Source organism: Emys orbicularis, chromosome 6, assembly GCF_028017835.1.
Source record: "Emys orbicularis isolate rEmyOrb1 chromosome 6, rEmyOrb1.hap1, whole genome shotgun sequence".
NCBI classification, from domain to species: Eukaryota; Metazoa; Chordata; order Testudines; family Emydidae; genus Emys; species Emys orbicularis.
The window spans coordinates 135636624-135661963 of NC_088688.1; the positions used below are offsets into that span (position 1 = coordinate 135636624).

Genomic DNA, 25340 nt, shown 5'->3' on the forward strand with positions numbered 1-25340 from the left:
ACAGCAGTCCTTAGTCTCATTTAGAGGTACACCTCTACCTCGATATAACGCTGTCCTTGGGAGCCAAAAAATCTTACTGCGTTATAGGTGAAACTGCATTATATTGAACTTGCTTTGATCCACCGGAGTGCGCAGCCCTGCCCCCGCCCCCCCCCAGAGCGCTGCTTTACCGCGTTATATCCAAATTCATGTTATATCGGGTCGCGTTATATCGGGGTAGAGGTGTACTCGAATTCAGTAGCTTTTTAAATTGAAGTAGACTCACGTCGTAAAGGACACAAAATGGTTAGACTATGCTGGTGAACTATGTTAAAATTAACAGTTTATTGCTGTTTATTCGGGGCAGACATTTATATGGTAAATCTTTTCCCAGGCACCTCCTCTTAGCCAGTCTGTCTAGGGAGCTGTATGTTAATTTCATCCTTGTGTAAGCTCACTAGAAATGAGGTCGGTTCTTTTACTTGTGTTCCAACAGGCTCCACTGGGTACTCTTCCAGTTCAGCATGTGAGGCTGTCGCCAAGCAACTGTCAGTCAGCTAGTGCCCACAGCACTGCCCAGATCAGTGAGAAATGATGGGGAAGTACTGTCATCGCATGCAGTTCTTTAACTTCAATTGGGGTGCCCAGATCGAACTGGGAACAGAATTTGGCCTTGTACCCCTAAACACACCTGATATGTTCAAAAGAATGTGCCAAACTTGTCAGTCTTCAGAGCTTGACTCTTCTGCTTGCCCTTTCCCCATTAAAGCGGGGATGGAAGCAGTGTTTGTGGAAGGGTGGCAGCCCAGGAAAGCGAAGGGCTCTGCTAATCCAGTTCAGGGCAGCAGCCGCCCGGGTTTCCCAGCACTAACCCTGCCAACTACGGCTAAACAAAGCACATGGAAATGCCAAACTCCCCAGCACTAGAGCTCACTGCCTCTGAGTATCACTGGAGACCCTGTTTGGTTAAGGCCAGATTCTGCCACCATTGCCCTGCACAACATCTTACTCTGGGCCAGAAGCCGATTGCCTTACTCACGCTGAGTAGCGCTTTACTCCACCACCAGCCCAATGACCAAGTGGAACGGCTGGTGGAGCCGGTACCTCTCAGCAGGAGAAAGCAGGAAGAGAATCAGGCTCTCCCCTAGCAAGCACCAGCCCCTTCCGATTCAAGCGGGTGAAATTTCACCTGACTTGTTTATTTCCATAGATTCTCGGTCAGTGTGCCCGCCAGAGAGCAGGAGGGGAAACATGCACCAGCTACATTCACAGCTGATGGGAATTGCCGAGAAGCACACCTCTGGGGAGCGCCAGCACCACGGACTATGGGGAGCATGGAAGAATGCACGCAAGCAGGCGTGTAGGCAGACTCACCAAGGTCGTTGTTGTTCATCATGGCGTTAGATGCACGAAGCCGGGGACCTTGCTGTGTAAAGTGATACCCGAACTTCAAAAGGGAGCTATTTTTTTCTAACATGTTTGCAATCTCCATTTCCACCTTGTTGCCCAGCGGCTGGCTCTTTATTAAAAGAGAACGGAAAAGCAGGTTACAACTGAGGGCTGCCCTGTTATTTTGGTCTTTGATCCCCTGACCGCCTCCTGCTGACGCTACAGTACATCTCACAGTGCACGGGGCCTCCCCACACACTGCCTGGCCAGAACCTTAAGCACAGCGCTCTACCGCTCAGCCTCAGGGAGTTACTCCATTAGCTGGCAGTAATCCTCTATGTGGACTAGCCACTTGTCAAGCCATCTACACATACTATCCACCACCACCAGTTGTTGGTTTTTTAGAGTGATTGTCCAGAAAACATCAGGTGAGCCAAACCCCACATTTTCTGATACAAGGCCCCCCAACAGAATATTTTTTATTCAATCTAAGAGGTCCAGTTCGGGTTTGTTTTACCTGGTTGTCAATTTTGAGCTCGATCAGTGAAGTATTGTGCTGGAGGGCTTCGATCAGAGCCAGGATCCCGGACCCAGAAATGAAGTTGGATTCCACATTCAAGCTCTTCAATACACCGTTGGCTTTTAACATCTCAGCCAGTGCCTGCAGTCACAAAGGGGAGAGCATTGGTATTGAATAATAAATAATAGGATGAGTGGCCCAGTGCACTAGCCTGGGACTCTGGAGACCCGAGTTCAAGCCCCTGCTTCTCCACAGACTGCCTGTGACACCTTGGGCAAGTCACTTAGTCTCTCTGTGCCTCAGTTTCCCATCTCTGGCATTTTTCATACTATATAAAGGTACAAAAAAGGGCACCAAGATTTTTTTCCCCTTTGAAGGTTTCTTTAAACAATTGCCCTTGCAAGACAACAATTCCACTAACAACCTTCCCACAGCAATTAGCCTGTCATCACACACAGCATGGTCTAGTACTTACATAGGCTACCGGGTCATTGCTTCTTGTTCCTACTATGCTTAACTTCTTTACATAGGAATTATTCTTCAGTGCTTCAGCATATGCTTTTAAAGTCGGTATGGGAATATTCTGTGAAAAGAAGGCCCAGAAAGGCAGTCATCTTTATTCAGATTCCCGGTACACTCCTTAAACAAATATTTTAAAAAGGAGCGTGCACTAGGTGTATGAAATACAACAAGCTTTCTTTATAGTGGAAATGGCACAACTGGATTATTTAGGAAGAGGCAGAAAGCTAAACCTAGATCGTAAAAGTAGTGCTTGTAGTCCAGCAATGGTCAGCATGGCCCAAGCAGCACAGGAATGCCTCCCCTCTGATCCCAGCTCTGCCACTCACTCACTGCCTGGATTTGGGCAAGTCACCTCACCACATTTTGGGTTCCCCACTTGTCAGATGGGGCCAATAGTCACCGGCTCACCTCCCTGGGCATTGTGGGGCTTTATGTAGCTAAGGTTTACAGAGTGCTTTGAGTAGGTAAAGCACGGGGTGTACACGAGTTCTAATATTGCTATCACACTGCACCAGCCACCGCCAAGTCATGGCTGGGAAATAATCGCCCTTCTCAGGCCTGGATCCAGCAAGCGACCTGCATGGTGTTTATGCCGGAAGGCTCCACTTGCAGGATCACAGCCTGACCCTGACAGTTAAGCAGCTCGTGGAGGGGCAGTGTATCCTCAACTCTCAGAATCAGGCCCACTCTTCTCCCTCCCTCTGTCACTGGTGACTTTCGGGGGAGAACTAGGAGAGTTTGGCAAGTATCTGTGTGCCCGTTCCGAGCTCTCACAAGCTAAGAGTATTTCTTTCCCGTTCAATACTTTACAAACCCTTTTCAGACACTGATAACTTCCAAGTGACTCTTTAAAATTTAAAACTGACCATTTCCATAGTCCTCAATGAGGAGTGCTTCCCCGGGATCACTGGCGTGCTATGGCTTTAACACGACTACTCGTATGCCCATCTGTGAATAGTGCAGTCATGGATCTTTGGCCCATGTTTTCAAAAGTGGCACTTCAGATCATTAGTCCAACTAGAGATGCCTCGAGAGCCCCTGCCACCTGTGAGTCAGGCTCCATTCCAGGGGTCTCAAGTTGCACCCCCAAGTCACAAGTCACTTTTGAAAATGCAATCCTTTATCTATGGAACGTTGCAACTGGCTGGATGTGCACACGTGCCAGGGTTTTAAGGACTGTGCGCATGCAGTTAATGGCACCAGCATTGCTAACTGCACACACAGGAACCTCATCTGCATTTATCTGAATACATAATCACTCAAACACATACAGAGGGCGTAGGCTGGCAAGGAAGGGAGCTGAAGCCATTATCATTCAGCTGGCGTGTATGTATTTGGTGCTGTGTGTGCATTTAAAAGGTGACCTGCAAAGCTGTGCATGTGCCCTGATTTGCTTCTTTATGGGAGGTCTGTGGAAAAAAGAAAGAGCTGGTAGGGAAGAGTGGGTAGTTCTGCTTGTTTTAACTTGAGTATTTGGTTTTACCTTCCATGGTTGGACTGGACTAGAAAACAGTAATGGGTGCTTTCCCAGCCGCCAAACGAAAACAGCAATGAAGGCACGTTGCCCATGCACAGGAGTTAAAGAGAAGTTAACAGAAACCAAGTTTTTAACAGCCTGACTAGAACTCCTTTCCCTCTTCTTTAGCAGGTTTAAGGAGAAATATAAGCGTATACAAGCACAATTTCTTGTCCTTTGCACGTCACCTTTAACAAGAAAAGCCCAGAGAAAAGCCTAGATTTTAATGAGCCATGTCAGGTAATGTAGAATGGTGGTTTCTCACAGCACTTTTAACTTCACAGCCATGCACAGATGCCTACATGAGCTCTTTCATTACAAGCCATACCACATTGTTCAGTACCACACAGCCTTTGGCAGACAATACAGTATCATTAGCACAAGAGGGCAATGCGAAACACTGTCTTTTGTGTAATTAAATTACCAGCCTTAGTGTTACATCAGTGTAATTTTTCTGCACAGAGTTTTACTAATAAATTCCTGCAGTGAAGCAGCTAACATTGACCTAGGGACTGTGTGTATTATTTTGAAAGCTCCTTGCTCTGCCAGTCTTGCACCGTGTTTGTACATGACATCTAGCCACATGCAGTGTTAGGTTTCCCTGTAAATACAATGCAAACCCAAAGCACAGTATTTTTTCTGACTGTAGGCAGGCTCTAATGACAGACTGTGAAACCCCCTCAAAAACATCCTAAAACAACCCAAAGCCAGATTCTGATGCCTAACTTCTGTTGAGCAATGCCTTATTCTGCAAGCAGCCCTGTCGATTTCTACATAAGCAAGGAGTTCAGAATCTAACCATAACTTGTCCTTTTGCCAATAGTGGCCAACACAGGCTGCTGTGACAATAACCTATTCTCCTGCACAGCAAGGTGTGCTTGGCCTTTGTCCTCTAGATAGCACACATCCTGTCTCCCTGTGAAGTGTTAATTGCAGTAGGAAGGGGAAGCTGAATACCCTAATATTATTAAGGTTGACTTCCTCGAGTTTAGGGTCATTGTTCTTTACTCGTTCCAAAGTTTCTTCTACATCTGTTGAATTGGGTTCTTCATCGGGAACTGGTTTATATTGCGTGGGCTTAATCACACCTGCAATTAAAAAGCAACATGAAAAAAATCAGATGGGGTGGAAAGACACTTTCTTTAGGCCACTCTCAGTTTTGGGCTGGTTTTTTCCTGTCATAAAAAGGACACGAGGAAAGGAGGAATCAACTGGTTGATGAAGGTTCTAACTGAAGATATCAGGTCACGTAAGTAACCTTCGTCTGTCTTGTCTGTTTAGACTGTAAATTTGTCAAGGCAGGGACTAGCTCTTACAGTGTATGTATTGGGATGGGACCCCCATCGCTAAAAGCTACTACAGCCCCTCTGCATCTAGGGGCAGTAACAACTCACATCCTCTGAGAATTGGCACAGATGACACCCTACAACACACACACACCAGTGGGTTAAATACGTACAGTGCCTGGCCCAAAGGGACCCTGATCTCAGTTGGATCTTGGCTGTAACATAAGGAGAGGTTACTTACTTGTATAGTAACTGGAGTTCTTTGAGACGTTCTCTCTCTACAGCTTCACTTTAGGTGTGCATGCACCTGTGTGCTTTTGATAGGAGATTTGTGGTAGCAGTGTGTGGGGTCCGTACCTACGCTCTATATATCCTAGTGCCCCAATCTGAGGCCATATGGGAAGGACAGTCCCTCCGCTGCTCCAGTTCCTTCTCACCCACGAAACCTGGCCAGAAGCAAGGACTCCAAAGTAGAGGGGAAGGAGGGCAGATAGCAGAGCACTCATACAGAGAAAGCATCTCAAAGAACTCCAGTAACTGCATGTGACAATCAGGGTCCTGACACCCCAAGGGGAGAACAGGGTCTGAACCCCAAAGAATAAGCTGTTGAATCAACTGGTTTTATGCAACTGTAAAAGTGTATCAAGTAAAGTCTTTTATGAAACGGTCTGAACTTGATGATCATTATGAGACTTGTACACAGCCTGGGGTTCTGTATGTATTTCTGTCTATAGCATAGTATGCTCATGGCCGGCACTGCGACGCCAAGTACGCCTCACAGCAGGGAGCGGATCCTCCCTAGCTAGCTGTTCACACGAAGCTTAGGCCTTGTCTACACTACAGTGTTTTGTCGATAAAAGTTACGCCGCTTTAATTAAACCACTGTTGCATGTCCACACTATGCTCTTTGTGTTGGCAGAGTACATCCACACTAGCAGCTCTTGCATCGACACAGAGAGCAGTGCATTGTGGTAGCTATCCACTGTGTAACTGGTTGCAAAGTGCTTTGGGAAGCGTTTGCAATGCCTCATGGGGCAGGTACAGCGTCACATGATGCAGGTTTCTCAATCCCATTGTTCCATGGGCATCCAACTAGATTGCCAGCTGCTTTTCACCCCAAGTGTGTGGTGGGGAGAGGAGGGGGTGAGTCTGTGACAGGGAGTGTGTGTGTGTGTGTGTGTGTGTGTGTGTGTGTGTGTGTGTGTGTGAGAGTGGAGTGACAGAAACAGTGTGTGTGTGTGTGTGTGTGTTGGGGAAGTGTGTGAGAGATTGCAGGGGGAGTATATATGTGAGAGAGAGACACAGTGTGTGTTGAGGAAGTGTGTGTGTTGGGGGACAGTGTGTCGGCAAGCTGTCTCTGTAAGTTCAGACAGCAGCCTGAGCAACCAATCCTGGGGGAGAGGGACACCCTCCCACATCTGCCCCCGGCTCTGCACAGCACAGCCGTCTCTTCCCCACATGCAGCAGCCCGCTCTGCCTGCCGCCGATTCCACATTAATGGTTCTGTGATTCCCTCCAAGTTCTCCCACAGACTCCGCTCTCACCGCTGAGGAATGTCAAAGCTTCAGAGAGCTTTGCAAGGGGAGGTAGCTAGATGCAGGGCAGCCGAGTTCAAAACAGTGAGCAGAGTGGTCACAGTGGGCATTGTGGGATACTGGGGGAGGCCAGTTATGTCGACATAACGAATGGCAGCATCTACACTGATGCTTTGTCACTTTAATTTTGCTGCAAAAAGCTCCATGCCTCTCGTCGAGGTGGTTTTATTTTGTCGGCAAAACAGCAGTTTTGCCACCAAAAGTAGTGTGTACACCACACCTCCACTGTTTTGTCAGCAAAAGCTGCCTGTTGCTGACAAAATCATGTAGTGTAGGCTCACTTCAAGTATCCACCCGTTGTCCAGCCAAGAAAAGACAATGGTGGACCATTAGAATTCAGTTAACTTGAAACTAAAAAGAAAACCCCAGTCTTGGAAAACTCAGGCCTTGTCTACACTACAGAGTTTTGTTAGCAAAAGGCAGCTTTTGGCAGCAAAACAGTGGAGGTGTGCACACTGCAGTGCCACTTTTGGTGACAAAACAGCTGTTTGGCGGTGCTCCAGGAGGGAGGGGGAGGAGTGGGGACACAGCGCGCTCAAGGAAGGAGGCGGGGAAGAGGCGGGGTGGGGACTTGGGGAAGGGGGTGGAATGAGGGTGGGGTGGAGGCAGGACGGGTGGGAAGAGGCAGGGCGGGGGTGGGGACTTGGGAAAAGGGGTGGAATGAGGGTTGGGTGGAGGCAGAACGGGTGGGAAGAGGCAGGGCGGGGTGGGGACTTGGGGAAGAGGGTGGAATGGGGGCAGGGTGGAGGCGGAACGGGGTGGGAAGAGGCAGGGTGGGGGCGGGGCAGAGGTGGGGTCAAGCACCCACCAGTGGGAACAGAAGTTGACGCCTATGGTTGGACGCTATCCTCGGCGACGACCCCACCTCCATTGCCAAGAGCCCCACGGATGCTTTGGTGGGGCTGGAGGCGGTGGAAAGGTGATCTAACTCAGAGGATGGAGTCATGGACGAGGAGGTGGAGTTAGGGAATTATGTGGCTCCCACGGCAGGTTTGCCAGGTGGGCTGGCCAGTCAAGAACTGTTCTCCACGCTGGAATGGTCTAGCCAGTCCCAGCACTCCCACTCTGGCATGCAAGAAGCAGGAGAGGAGACCCCTGGTAAGTGGTTTTTTTGAGTTGATGGTACTCATTTGCTTCGTGTACTGCAGAAGTAGGTGAAAGGATAGAAATGTACAAGTCTGGCTGTGTTTCTGTGTGCTGGACATTTTCCTGTGCAGCTAAGCAGTGCCGTGGAATACTCAGATGCACACTGAGATTTCACAGGACTCTTCCAGAGAGATCTCTAGGAAACTTTCCTAGAGGTACTTGGTAGTCCTTTGTCGGAGGTTCCTTGGCAGAGCTGCTTTGTTCCTTCCCCCATTGAATGACACTTTCCCATGCCACTCAGCAATCACTTGTGCAAACCAAAGCTGCACACAGGCGAGCAGCACAGGGACCAGGTCGGAAGCCGCAAGCATGCAGCAGTTGCAGCCTTGCTTCCTTGGTTACCCTCAGGAGTGAGATATCTGCTTCAATGACCTCCGCCTGTGGAAAAGTGTTGGAGCATTTACAATATTGTCCCTAGTCACCTGCACTACAACCCTTTCATAAGCACCACTGCTGTTTACCCCAGGTAGAATGCCCCTCCCCCCTTGGACTAATCTCACTGTGCCTGGTGTGTTCAACGAGATGTGTGCTTGCCAAGGGCAGTGAGAAAGTGCTTGGTATGTTACAAGGGGTGGTGCTAAACTGCAATGATTCAATGTTGTGCATGAACTAACAATCATGCTTCTGTGTATTGTTTCTTATGCTGCTGCAGATATGGCCTTCAGGGGAGCCCCCTACACACCAGGGGAGCGCTTCCGCCAGATAAGAAAGCAGCTAAGATGGAGCCAGGAGACATGTTCTAGGAGGTCCTTACTCTGATGCAGTAAAAAAGGAACGCAGGGAGTGGAGAGAAATTGAACGGCAGGACAGAAAAGAAAATCAGAACTTTTTCTTGGATGTCACTAAGCAGATGATAAAAACAGAGATGCATAAGTTTCTCATAATACTGCAGTCACAGCAGATGCGTGCCTTCCCTCCCCTGCAGCACATTCAGAACTGTTTTCCATGCCCCTCCCAACTCCACCCATACATTCTCTTACGCTTTCTGGAACATCTCCGTTTTCCATTCATCCCACCCCCTCAAACAGCTTTCAAAATGATAGCTGGACCTATGCACAGCTCTTCCGTGGTCCCTTCTTTTCCCACTAAGCGTTTGTGTGTGTGTTGATTGTTTGTTTAGTAAAAACAAAGAATCTGAAAGATAACTGCTCTTTAGTTATGTCCTACAAATTGAGATAGCAGGCAGCAGCAAGACATACACAGGCAGTTTAATCCTTTGCTTACTGAAATCCTAGACCATGAATTATCACAAGTGCTTCCTAAGAAAACTTGATTTAATAAATCATTGCAGTTTGCAGCCTAGAAATATACATTATTGGTTCTCATTCTCAAAGTGTTGTCTCAAAGTTTCCTTGACTCGAATTGTCCCCCCCCCCCCCCAATTGTGCCCCTCTAATAGCCCTGGTATCAGGCTGCTCAAAATCAGCTGCCAGGCGCAGTGCATCAGCAGTCCACCCCTGAGCAAACCTTTCACCCTTACCCTCACAAATATTATTCAGCGTACAATAGGCGGCTATGACCATGGGAATATTCTCCTCATTCAGATCTAACCTGCCAGAAAGGCATCACCAACACGCCTTTTTTTCCAGCTCTCGGGCTAGGCTACAGTAAGGGCAGGAAGGTTAGCAAAAATGACGGAAAGTGAGGTCCAGAAGAAATTGGAATTAGCCAGGTTGGAGGCTGAAGAGAAAAAGAAGGAACATGAAAGACAAATGGAATTCAAACAAATGGAGATTGATGCACAAGTAGCCAGAGAAAAAGCTGCTCAGGAGGAGAGGGAAAGAGAGAGGCAGCATGCTCAGGAGGAGAAGGAAAGAGAGAGGAAGCATGAACTGGAGGTGATGGAGTGGAAGAGACGGAACCCTTCAGCAGCTGGCTCCACTTCCCCAAAAATCCACAAATGGGAGCGACTATGTCTGCAGTATGATGAATCCAGTGACACTGCTGAATATTTCATCACCTTTGAGAGACTGTGCACCCTCCATGCAATTCCTGATGATCAAAAAATGACTATGTTAATGGCAAAATTGACTGGAAGAACTCTGGACATAGTCAACAAGATGCCTATTGAGGATGCTTCTGACTATGGTAAATCCAAGGATTTGGTTTTGAAACAATTTCAAATTACACCTGAAACTTGCAGAGTAAAATTTAGAACTCTTAAGAGAGGGTCTGGACTAAGTAATGTGGCTTATGAAACCAGATGAAGGATCTGTTAGATAAATGGGTGAAAGGAAGAGGTGTAACTAGCTTTGAAGGAATGTGTGATTTGGTTGTACAGGAGCAGTTCCTGACTATGTCCAATGATGATGTAAAACAGTGTTTGTGGGATAAGAAAATGAACTCAGCAGAAAGTCTTGCTTCTCATGCTGATCAATACAAGCAGTCCCAGACCATCAGAGAGGCGGGGCAAATCGCAACAAGACAGGTGGATGTAGCAGAGAGGAACAACCCTGGTCGCAGTTTGGGACGATATCAGAAGGGACACCCCGAACCAATACCCTACCACCGGGGGCAGTCCAAGGCCCGACCTACACCCCAAGGAAAACCCCAGACACCTTATCGTCCCACCACACCATTCTCCAGCAACCCACCTCGCCCCACTGACCAGTCAGCTTGGTGATGTTTTAAATGTAACAAACTGGGGCATGTGAAGGCCAACTGCCCCAAAAACCCCAACAGATTGCAGTTCATTGCACCAGGGTCACAACAAAGGTCCTCAGGCCAGATGCCTCCCACATACCCTCAGAGCGAAGGGAAACTGTGAGTGTGGGCGGAAAGGTTATCGTGTGGAGGGACACTGGTGCACAGGTGTCAGCTATCCACCAATCCTTAGTGGACCCCAAATTCATCAACCCAGAGGCCCAAGTGATGATTCAACCCTTCATGTCAAACTCTTTTAACTTGCCTACAGCCAAGTTGCCTGTCCAGTACAAGGGCTGGTCAGGAATGTGGACTTTTGCAGTCTATGATGATTATCCCATTCCCATGCTGCTGGGGGAAGACTTGGCCAACCATGTGAAGCTAGCCAAGAGGGTGGGAATTGTCACCTGCAGCCAGGCTAAGCAAGCCTTCACACCTAGCTCCATTCCTTCGCCTTCTACAAGAGCCCTGTTTGTGTTACCAGAGACCCAGACTGAGGTGGTGGAACTGGACCCCATGCCAACATCTGCGACAGCAGTAGTGGATCCAGTCCCAGAGACCCAGACAGAGCCAGTCCCAGAACCGGAACTGGCAGAGCAACCAGCACCCGAACCATTGCCAGCACTGAATCCAGCGCTTGCAACCCCGTCTGCAACTCCAACGCCAGAGGGCATCACCGAGCCAGCACTGGCAGCAGCAGCTAAACCTGCACAAGAGGCTCAGCCAAAGCCTGAAATACATCCTAATGTACCAGCGGAGAGTGGTTCACAGTCAACAGAAACAACCCCATCACCTACATCACTTCCAGAGGGACCAAGCCCAAGTCCACAATCCAGTGAGGAACTGATGTCTCCAGCGTCAAGGGAGCAGTTCCAGACCAAGCAGGAAGCAAATGAGAGCCTCAAGGGAGCTTGGACGGCAGCACGGAGCAACCCACCGCCTCTCAGCTCTTCTAATAGGTCCCGGTTTGTTGTAGAAAGAAGACTTTTATACAAGGAAACTCTTTCTGGTGGGCATCAGGAGGACTGGCATCCTCAAAAACAGTTGGTAGTTCCAACTAGGTACCGGGTAAAGCTTTTGAGCTTAGCCCATGATCATCCTAGTGGCCATGCTGGGGCCAAAGACCGTTTGGGGAAGTCATTCCACTGGGAGGGAAATGGGCAAGGACGTTTCTACCTATGTCCGGTCTTGTGAGGTGTGCCAAAGAGTGGGAAAGACCAGGTCAAAGCCCCTCTCCAGCCACTCCCCATAATTGAGGTTCCATTTCAGTGAGTAGCTGTCGATATTCTGGGTCCTTTCCCTAAAAAGACACCCAGAGGAAAGCAGTACATACTGACTTCCATGGATTTTTCCACCGGATGGCCAGAAGCAGTAGCTCTAAGCAACACCAGGGCTAAAAGTGTGTGCCAGGCATTAACAGACATTTTTGCCAGGGTAGGTTGGCCCTCCGACATCCTTATGGATTCGGGAACTAATTTCTTGGCAGAGACCATGAAAAGTCTTTGGGAAAGCTCATGGGGTGAACCACTTGGTTGCCACCCCTTACCACCATCAAACAAATGGCCTGGTGGAGAAGTTTAATGGAACTTTGGTTCACGATACGTAAATTCATAAATGAGCACTCCAATCAGGGCCGGTTTTAGGACCCGTGGGGCCCGATTCGAATACCAGGCGGCAGTCCGGGTCTTCGGCGGCACTTCGGTGGCAGGGGGTCCTTCACTCGGTTCCGGGTCTTCCGCGGCACTGAAGGCCCCCCCCCACCCCCCACTGCCGAAATGCCGCCGAAGACCCAAAGCAGACCTCCTCCGGGTGAGTACAAAAAAATAAAAAATTAAAATGGTGCCTAAGGCGCGGGGCCGGATTCCGGGGAATCAGCCTAAAGCAGGCCCTGACTCCAATGATTGGGACCTAGTGTTGCAGCAGTTCCTCTTTGCCGACAGGGTTGTGCCACATCCCAGTTTGGGCTTTTCACCAGTTGAACTTGTATATGGCCATGAGGTTAAGGGGCCATTACAGTTGGTGAAGCAGCAATGGGAGGGGTTTACACCTTCTTCAGGGACTAACATTCTGGACTTTGTAAACAACCTACAAAACACCCTCTGACACTCTTTAGCCCTTGCTAAAGAAAACCTAAAAGATGCTCAGGAAGAGAAAAAGGCCTGGTATGATAAACATGCCAGAGAGCATTCCTTCAAAGTAGGGGGCCAGGTCATGGTCTTGAAGGCGCTCCAGACCCATAAGATGGAAGGGTCGTGGGAAGGGCCATTCACGGTCCAAGAGCACCTGGGAGCTGTTAACTATCTCATAGCGTCCCCAACCTCAAACCTAAAGCTTAAAGTGTACCATGTTAATTCTCTAAAGCCCTTTTATTCCAGAGAATTAAAGGTTTTTCAGTTTACAGCCCAGGGAGGAGATGACACAGAGTGGCCTGAAGGTGTCTACTACGAAGGAAAAAGTGATGGTGGCGTGGAAGAGGTGAACCTCTTCATGACCCTCGGACGTATGCAGCGACAGCCGATCAAGGAGCTGTGCACTAGCTTCACACCGATGTTCTCAGCCACCCCAGGATGGACTGAACGGGCATACCACTCCATTGACACAGGTAACGCTTGCCCAATTAGAGCCCAACCTTACCACGTGGCTCCTCAAGCCAAAACTGCTATAGAACGGGAGATGTGTTATTAGCAGTGGATGTGTTATTAGCAGTGGATGTGTTATTCCTTGACTTTAGCAAAGCTTTTGATACGGTCTCCCACAGTATTCTTGCCAGCAAGTTAAAGAAGTGTGGGCTGGATGAATGGACACTAAGGTGGATAGAAAGCTGGCTAGATTGTCGGGATCAACGGGTAGTGATCAACGGCTCCATGTCTAGTTGGCAGCCGGTTTCAAGCGGAGTGCCCCAAGGGTCGGTTCTGGGGCCGGTTTTGTTCAATATCTTCATTAATGATCTGGAGGATGGCGTGGACTGCACTCTCAGCAAGTTTGCAGATGACACTAAACTGGGAGGAGTGGTAGATATGCTGGAGGGTAGGGATAGGATACAGAGGGACCTAGACAAATTAGAGGATTGGGCCAAAAGAAACCTGATGAGGTTCAACAAGGACAAGTGCAGAGTCCTGCACTTAGGACGGAAGAATCCCATTCACTGTTACAGACTAGGGACCGAGTGGCTAGGCAGCAGTTCTGCAGAAAAGGACCTAGGGGTTACAGTGGACGAGAAGCTGGATATAAGTCAACAGTGTGCCCTTGTTGCCAAGAAGGCTAACGGCGTTTTGGGCTGTATAAGTAGGGGCATTGCCAGCAGATTGAGGGATGTGATCGTTCCCCTCTATTCAACATTGGTGAGGCCTCACCTGGAGTACTGTGTCCAGTTTTGGGCCCCACACTACAAGAAGGATGTGGAAAAATTGGAAAGAGTCCAGCGGAGGGCAACAAAAATGATTAGGGGGCTGGAGCACATGACTTATGAGGAGAGGCTGAGGGAACTGGGATTGTTTAGTCTGCAGAAGAGAAGAATGAGGGGGGATTTGATAGCTGCTTTCAACTACCTGAAAGGGGGTTCCAAAGAGGATGGATCTAGACTGTTCTCAGTGGTAGCAGATGACAGAACAAGGAGTAATGGTCTCAAGTTGCAGTGGGGGAGGTTTAGATTGGATATTAGGAAAAACTTTTTCACTAGGAGAGTGGTGAAGCACTGGAATGGGTTACCTAGGGAGGTGGTGGAATCTGCTTCCTTAGAGGTTTTTAAGGTCAGGCTTGACAAAGCCCTGGCTGGGATGATTTAGTTGGGATTAGGTCCTGCTTTGAGCAGCGGGTTGGACTAGATGATCTCCTGAGGTCCCTTCCAACCCTGATATTCTATGATTCTATGATCCGGGTGTAATCCGCCTCTCTGAGAGTGCATGGGCATCTCCAGTGGTTCTGGTTCCTAAGCCAGATGGGGAAATAAACTTTTGTGTGGACTACTGTAAGCTAAATGCTGTAACTCGCCCAGACAACTATCCAATGCCACGCACAGATGAGCTACTGGAGAAACTGGGACATGCCCAGTTCATCTGTACCTTAGACTTAACCAAGGGTTACTGGCAAATACCGTTAGATGAATCCGCCAAGGAAAGGTCAGCCTTCATCACCCATAAGGGGCTGTATGAATTTAATGTGCTCCCTTTCGGGCTGCGAAATGCACCCGCCAGAAACTTGTAGATAGTCTCCTAGCAGGACTGGGAGAATCTGCAGTCGCCTACCTTGATGATGTGGCCATATTTTCTGATTCATGGGCAGAACAACTGGAGCATCTACGAAAAGTCTTCGAGCACATAAGGGAGGCAGGACTAACTTTTAAGGCTAAAAAGTGTCAAATAGGCCTAAACAGAGTGACTTACCTTGGACACCAGGTGGGTCAAGGAACTATCACCCCCCTACAGGCTAAAGTGAATGCTATCCAAAAGTGTCCGGTCCCAAAGTCAAAGAAACAGGTCCAATCCTTCTTAGGCTTGGCCGGATATTACAGGCGATTTGTACCGAACTACAGCCAAATCGCTGCCCCACTGACAGACCTGACCAGAAAGAAACAGCCAAATGCAGTTCAGTGGACTGAAGAGTGTCAGAAGGCCTTTAACCAGCTTAAGGCGACGCTCATGTCTGACCCTGTGCTAAGGGCCCCAGACTTTGACAAACCGTTCCTAGTAACCACAGATGTGTCCGAGCGTGGTGTGGGAGCAGTTTTAATGCAGGAAGGACCGGATCAAGAATTCCATCCTGTCGTGTTTCTCAGCAAAAAACTGTCTGAGAGGGAAAGCCACTGGTCAATCACATAGAAGGAATGTTATGCCATTGTGTACGCTCTGGAGAAGCTACGCCCATATGTTTCCACCTGCAGACCGACCATGCTGCACTAAAGTGGCTTCATACCGTCAAGGAAAATAACAAGAAACTTCTTCGGTGGAGTTTAGCTCTCCAAGATTTTGATTTTGAAATACAACACATTTCAGGAGCTTCTAACAAAGTGGCTGATGCACTCTCCCGTGAAAGTTTCCCAGAATCACCTGGTTAAAATCATCTTTAAAATGTGGAAAATACTGTTAGTTCTTTATATAATCAGTAGTATGTCTATAGGGGCATGTGTCTTATTAACTCCGTTTTCTCCTAGTGCTCCAGGAAGAAATCACAGCCAGTGTGAAACAGGCTGTCCAGCACTGTCTGTGATTTGGGGGGGGGTGTCATAAATATAGAGAGAAGGGTAGCATAAAATCCCTCCTTGGCAGCTGTACTGAATCGCCTTACCTGTAAGGGGTTAAGTAAGTCAAATAACCTAGTTGGCACCTGACCAGAAGGACCAATGAGAAAAGAAGATACTTTCAAATCTGGGAGGGGAAAGTTTTGTTTGCTCTCTCTTTGTTTTGTTCCCTCTCTGGATGGAGGGAGAGACCAAGCAGGTACAACATCTCCTGAAAATATACCTGGAATAATAGATCTAAAACCACAGAAATTGTAAGTAGACAAGGAAATGCGTTAGGTTATCTTTTGTTTTAGCTTGTGAATTTTCCTATGCTACAGAGGTAGTTTTATTCCTGTTTTTGTAACTGTGAAGCTGAGCCAGAGGGGAATCCTCTGTGTTTTAAATCTTTTATTTACCCTGTAAAGTTACCTTCCATCCTGATTTTGCAGGTGTGATTCTTTTACTTTTTTCTTTTTAAACAAAGTTGTTCTTTTAATAACCTGATTGATTTTCAGTGTCTTGAAGACAAAGGGTCTGGTCTGGGCTCACATTGCTAAGGGAACGGGTTGGTATATTATTCTCAAGGCTCCCCAGGAAAGGGGATGAAGGGGCTTGGGGGAATATTTTTGGGGAATAGGGATTCCAAGTGACCCTTCCCTGAATTTCTGTGTAAATCACTTGGTGGTGGCAGCAATACCGTCCAAGGACAAGGAAAGGAATTTGTCCCTTAGGGAAGTTTTAACCTAAGCTGGTAGAATATAAGCTTAGGGGGTCTTTCATGCGGGTCCCCACATCTGTACCCCAGAGTTCAGAGTGAGAGGGGGATCCCTGACACTGGTGTTCCTGAAAATATGTGCATCATGCACCTTCCCAGGTGATCCACAAGAGCCTGCAATACCATGGAGAAATACCCCTTTCTAGTGTTGTACTCCGTTGCAAGGTCTGGTGCCAAAATTGGGTTATGTGTGCCATCTATCGCCCCTCCGCAGTTAGGGAAATTCATTTCTGAAAAGCCGTCCACTATTTCACGCACATTGCCAGGAGTCACAGTCCTTCGCAGCAGGATGCGATTAATGGCCCTGCACAGTTGTGTTAACGCAGCCCCAACAGTCGACTTCCCAACTCCAAACTGATTTGTGACTGTAGTGGGGCGGCTGCCCCACTCCCTGAGAGTATGGGCTGCGGCAGGCCAGTGGGCCTGCGCAGATGCACAGCCAATAGGAGAAGAGCTTACTGGGAGCCAATCAGGGCCCACGTTGGAGACAGACAATCAGGGCCCGGCTCAGCCCTATAAAAAGGCTGCTCAGGGAGAGCGCAGTCAGTCTGTCCCAGGCCTTCGACAGGGGAAGGTCTGTCTCCAGAGCAGGAAGACCAGCAGCGCGGACAGTGCAGTGCTGGCCAGGCTCAGGGAGCAGAGGGGAGCTGTCATAACTATAAAGGGAAGGGTAACAGCTCTCCTGTGTACAGTACTATAAAATCCCTCCTGGCCAGAGACTCCAAAATCCTTTTACCTGTAAAGGGTTAAGAAGCTCAGGTAACCTGGCTGACACCTGACCCAAAGGACCAATAAGGGGACAAGATACTTTCAAATCTTGGGGGGGGAGGAAGGCTTTTGTTTGTGCTCTTTGTTTTGGGGGTTGTTCGCTCTTGGGACTAAGAGGGACCAGACATCAATCCAGGCTCTCCACATCTTTCTGAACAAGTCTCTCATATTTCAAACTTGTAAGTAAACAGCCAGGCAAGGCGTGTTAGTTTACCTTTGTTTTCTCAACTTGTAAATGTACCTTTTACTAGGGTGTTTACCTCTGTTTGCTGTAACTTTGAACCTAAGGCTAGAGGGGGGTCCTCTGGGCTCTTTAAGTTTGATTACCCTGTAAAGTTATTTTCCATCCTGATTTTACAGAGATGATTTTGACCTTTTTCTTTAATTAAAAGCCTTCTTTTTAAGAACCTGATTGATTTTCCTTGTTTTTAGATCCAAGGGGGTTGGATCTTGATCCACCAGGAGTTGGTGGAAGGGAGGAGGGGGGATGGTTAATTTCTCCTTGTTTTAAGATCCAAGGGGTTTGGATCTGTATTCACCAGGGAATTGGTGAAGAGTCTCTCAAGGCTACCCAGGGAAGAGAATTAGCCTCAAGAGTGGTGGCAGCGGACCAGATCTAAGCTGGTAGTTAAGCTTAGAAGTTTTCATGCAGGCCCCCACATCTGTACCCTAAAGTTCAGAGTGGGGAAGCAGCCTTGACAGGAGCTCTAGCCTGAGGGCTGCCAGGCTGCAGGCCCTGAAGGGAAGGGCCTAGCGGGTGCAAGGGGCCGTAGGGGAAGCGGCCCAGGGAAGCGGACAGACGAGGGGAGAGAAGGAGGACAGCGAGGCTGCCGCCAGAGGGTCCCTGGGTCGGGACCCAGAGTAGAGGGCGGGCCTGGGTCCCCCCCTTCCCCCCTTGCAGTACACCCAGCCATTGGCCATAGGGAGCGGCCATTACAGACCACGCCAGATCCCTGACAGGAGGGATTAGACTTTGGGGGGGGTGGTTGACTACGGTGGCTGGACATAGAGACTGCTGATTGACAGCCCCCCCCTGGAAGGGGGTGTGGAAGGACTAAGGGGCACTGCCGAAGGGCAGTGGTCCTGAAGAGGATGCCACAAGTTGGTGAGCGACGTGGGCTCAGAAGCCAACCGAGGGCAGGACAACGGGCGGGATACCACTGAGAGGGGATGCTCCACTGGACTGAGCTAATTCCCGGAGTAACCAGTAGGAGGCGCCGCGGTGGTGAGTCCCAACCCTGTTACATTTGGTGGAGAATGTGGGCATAGTGGTCCGCCCCTGACACAAGGACTAGGCAGTTTGTGCCACATTGCGAGACTAAGAGAAAAGACTGAGAGAAAGAGACAAAATGGTGGAGAAAAGGAACTTTTACTGGAGGGCCTGGGTGGCTCGGCTTGCTGAGCAGCAGAGCGAGATGCTCTGGCTGCTGCGGGGGTGGGCACCCAAACCGTATAGAAGACCAGGCACCAAGGGCGAGAGGCCAGGGCCTGGGCTCAAGAACTGTTATGCCTGTGGGCGAAAGGGTCACTTCAGGAGGGAGTGTCCCTACTGGGAGGGGGCAGAGAGGCCTCACCCAGACAAGGCGCCCCCTGTGAGAGTAACAGGGGGGCCTCCGGCTTGTTGGGTCTGTGGGGAGCAGGGACACCTAAAGAGGGAGTGCCCCTACAGAGCTCCCAAGGCCCGGGCCAGCCCAGAGGAAAGGGCTAGGGCCCAGACAAGCAGGACTAAGGCCGTGGCAGGGGAAAGGTGCCGAGGGTGCTTCCACTGCCACACCAAGGGCCACATAAAAAGGCATTGTCCCCTGAGGCAGAAAGGGGGAATGCCTGAGAAAGAGGCTCGGTATGGGGCTAGCCAACAAGGGGTGGTAGTCCAGGTCGAGGCCCCCAAAGAGAAGGGCGCTGGGGTAGAGAGGCCCCACCTTAACTGGGGAACCCACATAGGGGCCGGGAGGGTCGATGTGGGAACCCAAATGGAAGTGGGAACCCACGTAGGACCAGAGAGGTCTACGGGGGGGACTCAGACAATAGAGGTAGGAGGCAGGTGGCTCCAGTTAGTGGAGGGCCTGCGATATGAGAGATTCCCTGAGGGCCCAGCTGCGAGGAGCACAGGGGCGATAGGGAATTCCCCCTGAGAGGGTTCTTAAGGGGGAGGGTGTGTAGTGGGGTGGCTGCCCCACTCCCTGAGAGTATGGGCTGCGGCAGGCCAGTGGGCCTGCGCAGACGCACAGCCAATAGGAGAAGAGCTTACTGGGAGCCAATCAGGGCCCAGGTTGGAGACAGCCAATCAGGGCCCGGCTCAGCCCTATAAAAAGGCTGCTCAGGGAGAGAGCAGTCAGTCTGTCCCAGGCCTTTAACAGGGGAAGGTCTGTCTCCAGAGCAGGGAGATCAGCATCGCGGACAGTGCAGTGCTGGCCAGGCTCAGGGAGCAGAGGGGAGCTCTAGCCTGAGGCCTGCCAGGCTGCAGGCCCTGAAGGGAAGGGCATAGCGGGTGCAAGCGGCCCAGGGAAGCGGACAGACGAGGGGAGAGAAGGAGGACAGCGAGGCTTCCGCCAGAGGGTCCCTGGGTCGGGACCCAGAGTAGAGGGCGGGCCTGGGTCCCCCCCTTGCAGTACACCCAGCCATTGGCCGTAGGGAGCGGCCATTACAGACCACGCCAGATCCCTGACAGGAGGGATTAGACTTTGGGGGGTGTGGTTGACTACGGTGGCTAGACATAGAGACTGCTGATTGACACCCCCCCTCCCCCCGGAAGAGGGTGTGGAAGGACTAAGGGGCACTGCCGGAGGGCAGTGGTCCTGAAGAGGACGCCGCGAGTTGGTGAGCGACATGGGCTCAAAAGCCAACCAAGGGCAAGACAACGGGCGGGATACCACCGAGAGGGGACGCTCCACTGGACTGAGCTAATTCCCGGAGTAACCAGTAGGAGGCGCCGCGGGGGTGGCTCCCGACCTTGTTACAGTGACTGACCAGTAGCAGTCTGGAGTCACCAGCTTCCACACTGCAATTGCCACACACTTCTCCACCAAAAGGGCAGCTCTCATTCTGGTGTCCTTGCACCGCAGGGCGGGGGTGAGCTCCACACACAGTTCCAGGAAGGTGGCTTTCCACATCCGAAAGTTCTGCAGCCACTGCTCATCATCCCAGACCTGCATGACGATATGATCCCACCACTCAGTGCTAGTTTCACAAGCCCAAAAGCGATGGTCCACTGTGTGCAGCTGCTCCGTGAATACCAAAAGTAATCGTACGTTGCTCCCATCCATGTCACAAGGCAAGTCTGAATCCTGTTCAGTTAGGAACTTTAAATGCACTGCCATCCGTGATGTGTTAATGACATTTAACAGAGCAGCAGAGAGCAATGCAGGATCTATCCTTTCACACAGAGATGGCAGGCAGACAGCAAAGGCCACTGAAAAAAGCTGTGAACCAAAGCCAGAAGCCCATGGAATGCTGGGACAGAAAACAATACATCATGGGACGTTAAGCCCACATGCATGATGCGCTGTAATCCATTCCACCAACCCACAAGTCCTAGCAGCATAAGGTGGTGAGTAGCACTGTGGGATAGTTACCCACAATGCACTACTCTCACTGTCCATGCTAGAGCACCAAGTATGGACGCTGACAGAAGGAGCATAGTGTAGGGTTACCATATTTTAAAATAACAAAAGGAGGACACTCCAAGGGGCCCCGCCCCCAACTCCGCCCCGCCCCCACCCCAACTCCGCCCCTTTCCCAAAGTCCCCGCCCCAACTCCGCCCCCTCCCCTGAACGCTCCGCCACCTGCTCCTCCCCCTCCCCTGCTTCCCGCGAATCAAATGTTCGCGGGAAGCCTGAAACAGGCAGGCAGCAGGTAAGCTGGGGCGGGGGCGCAAGGAGACGCGGCCCAGTCCGGCCCCCCCGGCCGAGCGACTCTGGCCCCGGCATCTCCGGCCCAGCTCGGGCCCTGGGGCGCTGGCTCCCGCCCGCCCTGGCCCGGGCGGCTCCAGCTCGGCTCGGGCCCCGGGGCACAGGCACCGGCCCCAGCCAAGCGGCTCCGGCCCCGGGGCACCGGCCGAGCGGCTCCGGCCCTGGCGACTCCAGCTCGGATCGAGCCCCGTGGCACCGGCCCGTCCGGCACCGGCCCTGGGCGAGCGGCGCCGGCCGGCGGCCGAGCACCGCCAGCCCCAGCAGCTCTGGCTCCGGCCCCAGCGCGGATCCAAGCCCCACGACCCCTCCCTATTTTCCCGGACATGTCCGGCTTTTTGGAATTTCCCCCCGGACGGGGATTTGAGGACCAAAAAGCCGGACATGTCCGGGAAAATCCGGACGTATGGTAACCCTAGCATAGAGTGAACATGCAATAGCAATGTTATTATAGTGCTTTTTGGTCGTCGACATAACTTTTTTTGATGAAACTCTGAAAAGGCCTAAGAAAGAAGGCAATTTAGAACAAATTGATAAATTAAACAATAAGAAGTCACCAGGACTCAGTGGTATTCACCCAAGATTTCTGAAGGAACTCAAATGTGAAAATGAAGAACTACTAATTATGGTATGTAACCTATCATTTAAATCAGCTTCTGTACCAGATGACTGGAGGATAGCTAATGTGATGCCAATTTTTAAAAAAGGTTCCAGAGGCGATCCTGGCAATTACAGGCCGGTAATCCTAACTTCAGTACCAGGAAAACTGGTTGAAACTATAGTAAAGAACAAAATTGTCAGACACACCGATGAACATGATTTGTTGGGGAAGAGTCAACATGTTTTTTGTAAATGAAAATCATGCCTCACCAATCTACTAGAATTCTTTGAGGGGGTCAAGAAGCTTGTGGACAAGGGTGATCCAGTGTATATAGCGTACTTAGATTTTCAGAAAGATTTGACAAGGTCCCTCACCATAGGCTCTTAAGCAAAGTAAGCTCTCATGGGATAAGAGGAAAGGCCTTTTCATGGATCAGTAACTGGTTAAAAGATAGGAAACAAAGGGTAGGAATAAATGGTCAGTTTTCAGAATGGAGAGAGGTAAATAGGGGTGTCCCCAGGAGTCTGTACTGGGACCAGTACTATTTAACATATTCATAAATGATCTGGAAAAAGGGGTAAAGTGTGAGGCGGCAAAATTTGCAGATGGTACAAAACTATTCAAGACAGTTAAGTCGCAAGCAGACTGTGAAGAGTTACAAAGGGATCTCATAAAACTGGGTGACTGGGCAAAAACGGTTAATTCTCTTGAGGTAGAATGCAAGGGCTCGTCTCACATCTGGAGCATGAAAACTAGCTTCTTCCCTTGAAGTGTGAAGTCTGTGCTAGTCTGGAAACTAAATGTCCTGGTTTACGTGGAAGTCCGATGAGTCCTTGGGCCGGAAAGGAGAATGTGGATGGAGTCACCTTGTCCCAGTAAAAAACCGTGAAGGGTGGATCTGCCATAAGGGCTGCCCTGTTCAAAGTGCACGGACAGGCGCACACCTCCCGTGGGGCACCCACAGTGACAACTTCTCTGAGAAGGAGTCATAATTTTCTGAGGAAATTCCCTGTAGCCATTGTGTTAAATGCAGGTGGAAGGGAAATACAGTAAAAAGAGTAAAAATCTTCCTGTGTATTTTTTCTTTATAAAATGTTAACAACTGGGGCTGAGGGAGGATCTTCCTTTTATTTCTTTTTAACAATGAGGTCCCAGCTACAACAAGAACATTGTTGGTAGCTGGCATCATCACAAAGGCCAATCAGAATGTCGCTATGGACAAAGCCATATTCTAATACACAGTAACATGTCACCAGTTTGTTCCTCAGTCAATGACATTTCTATAATTCATATATGGGGCCAGATCCTCAACTGCTACAAATCAGCATCTCTCCATTAAACTTCAGTGGCACCACACTGATTGACACCAGCGGAAGTTCTGACCCACTGGTTTCCCTGTAGTAGACTAGAGTACATGGATACTATAAGGGTGGGGAGAGGAGGAAGCAATATGCACTAAGAGTCAAACAAGTCACAACCTAAATGCTTCAGCCATTTCAGGATTTGCTCTGACTGCATTCTGCTATTTGTCTGTTTGAAATGAGATCTGGGGCCACCGGTCTGCCCCCATGCCAGGAACCGGCCCTCACAGGCTTGGACTCTGAGCACAGAACTAAAGCTGTTCCACATTGTTCATGCAGAAAGTTCTTTCTCGGCCAAAAAACACAATTTCATTCTGCCACAGGAAAACATCTAAACAAACATTTTCATTTTTTTTTAAATGTCGCTTTGTTTTTTTGGTTTAAAGAAAATAAAATTACATTTAAATTGAAATTCCAGGTCAAAACAAACCTTTTGTTTTAAAGCTTCCAATGGGAAAACTGAAACTTCCAAACCAAGGACTTGTTTGAAATTCCTTGTGAGAAAAATGTTGATTCTCGGACTAGCTCTAGAGAGAACGTACCATCTCCTGTAAGGTCACTGTCAGTCCCATTCTATTAGGTGAGCATCAGGAGGCGCTATCGAGCAATGAAAGCCACATGCTTTCCCCTTCGCCCATTCCAGATGCACCAGATTTCACACTTTTACAATTCTGGCAATATAAGTGGGTCCTGTGTTGGTTCATACCTCTTAGGGGAATTTGACATAATGAGAAAAATCAGGTTAGAAAATATTATTAAAAAATAATCACAGTCAATAGCCCACTAGCAGCTTTGAGTCTTTCAACCAAATACTCCAGAACAGCTGTAAATCATACTTACTGTTCAGGCCTTCCTTGTTAACTATGGTGGTGCTCCCGAGTGCCTCATAGTACTGCTGGTTACTCATCAGCGTATGCATGCCAAGGATTGCTACATTAAAAAGGAAGGAAAACAAAACCGAGTTAATGCAGCCCCTTATGCGGAGAAAAGATGGAATCTGGCTAGCCTCGGGAGCACACAGCATCCCAGAAGTGACCTGAAATGTGGGCCTCCACAGTAAGAAATGTGCTTTTGTGCGAACGTAGAAAAGCTAGAAAGATGGCACCCATGAGCCCGCAGCTTGAGTCCCACTGTGCTGAGTGACAGCAGGTACTGACAGCACCCTGAGGCTATGGCCATTTTCTCTCCACTAAAGAGTAGCATGATTTGTGCAGGGAAAGGTATGTGCATTGCGGGCAGCAAGGGTCAGGGCTGCACGTTAATGCCAAAAGATATTAAATGGAGGAAGCACAGACGTGGGAACAGTTTCCCAATGATCAAGCTGAATGGAGTGTCTGGGTTGGAGCCAAACATAAAAAAACGTGAGAGGAAGAATAAATATCACAAAACATAGAAACAGCCATTAGTAGTTACTAATCTCACGCCTGACCCTGCCGTGTACCATGTGCCTTCCACCCGCCACTCGCCTGGGGGGAGGGGCTCTCCACACTTGTATAAGACAATAGCATCAACAGTGTGCCCGGCACACTCAGCAGCAGAATGAGACGTTCTCATCCAGTAAACTACGAAACAGTGTATAGATCCCAGCAGAAGTGCTCTGGCAACGGGCGTTCTGTTTATACCCAACACCAACGAACGGCAGCTTTAACCTGAGCTTTGCACTTTTTAACAGGTCACAAAAACCTGAAGCAGTGCTGGGGTCCGTGGTGACGTGGTGAAGACAGAAACATGAGTCGTATAAACAGAACACAGAACACAGGTTTCAGATAACTAATGCATTTCAGTCTCTAATTTTCTAAAACCACACACACACACACACACACACACAGAGGCCCGGTCTACACTAAAAACTAAGTTAAGTCGACCCAGCTCCGTCGCGTGAAAATCCATACCCCTGAGCGAGGCAGTTAAGCTGACCTAACCCTGGCGTAAGACAGCACTAAGCTGACGGAAGAATTCTTCCGTTGTTCTAGCTGCTGCCTCTCGTGGAGATGGATCACCTACAGTGTTGGCAGATCCCCGCCCGTCGCCGCAGCGAGTGGCTGCACTGATGTTGCAACTGTGCCATTGTAGCGGCTTAAGTGTAGAGACAGCCTCAATCTGTGTCTGTTCCAT

General features: G+C 49.5%; 1 protein-coding gene across 1 annotated transcript in view; it reads right to left on the minus strand.

Annotated features, from left to right (window-relative positions):
• The window catches only part of TMOD1 (tropomodulin 1), a 77583-nt gene that overhangs the window by 1975 nt on the left and 50268 nt on the right, over positions 1-25340 (minus strand). The window contains exons 4-8 of the mRNA XM_065406330.1: positions 24066-24155; positions 4884-5014; positions 2364-2471; positions 1886-2029; positions 1354-1498 (exon numbers count right to left, since the gene is read on the minus strand). Of these exons, the coding sequence (XP_065262402.1) occupies positions 1354-1498; positions 1886-2029; positions 2364-2471; positions 4884-5014; positions 24066-24155 (618 nt within the window). The remainder of the gene's footprint in view (positions 1-1353; positions 1499-1885; positions 2030-2363; positions 2472-4883; positions 5015-24065; positions 24156-25340) is intronic.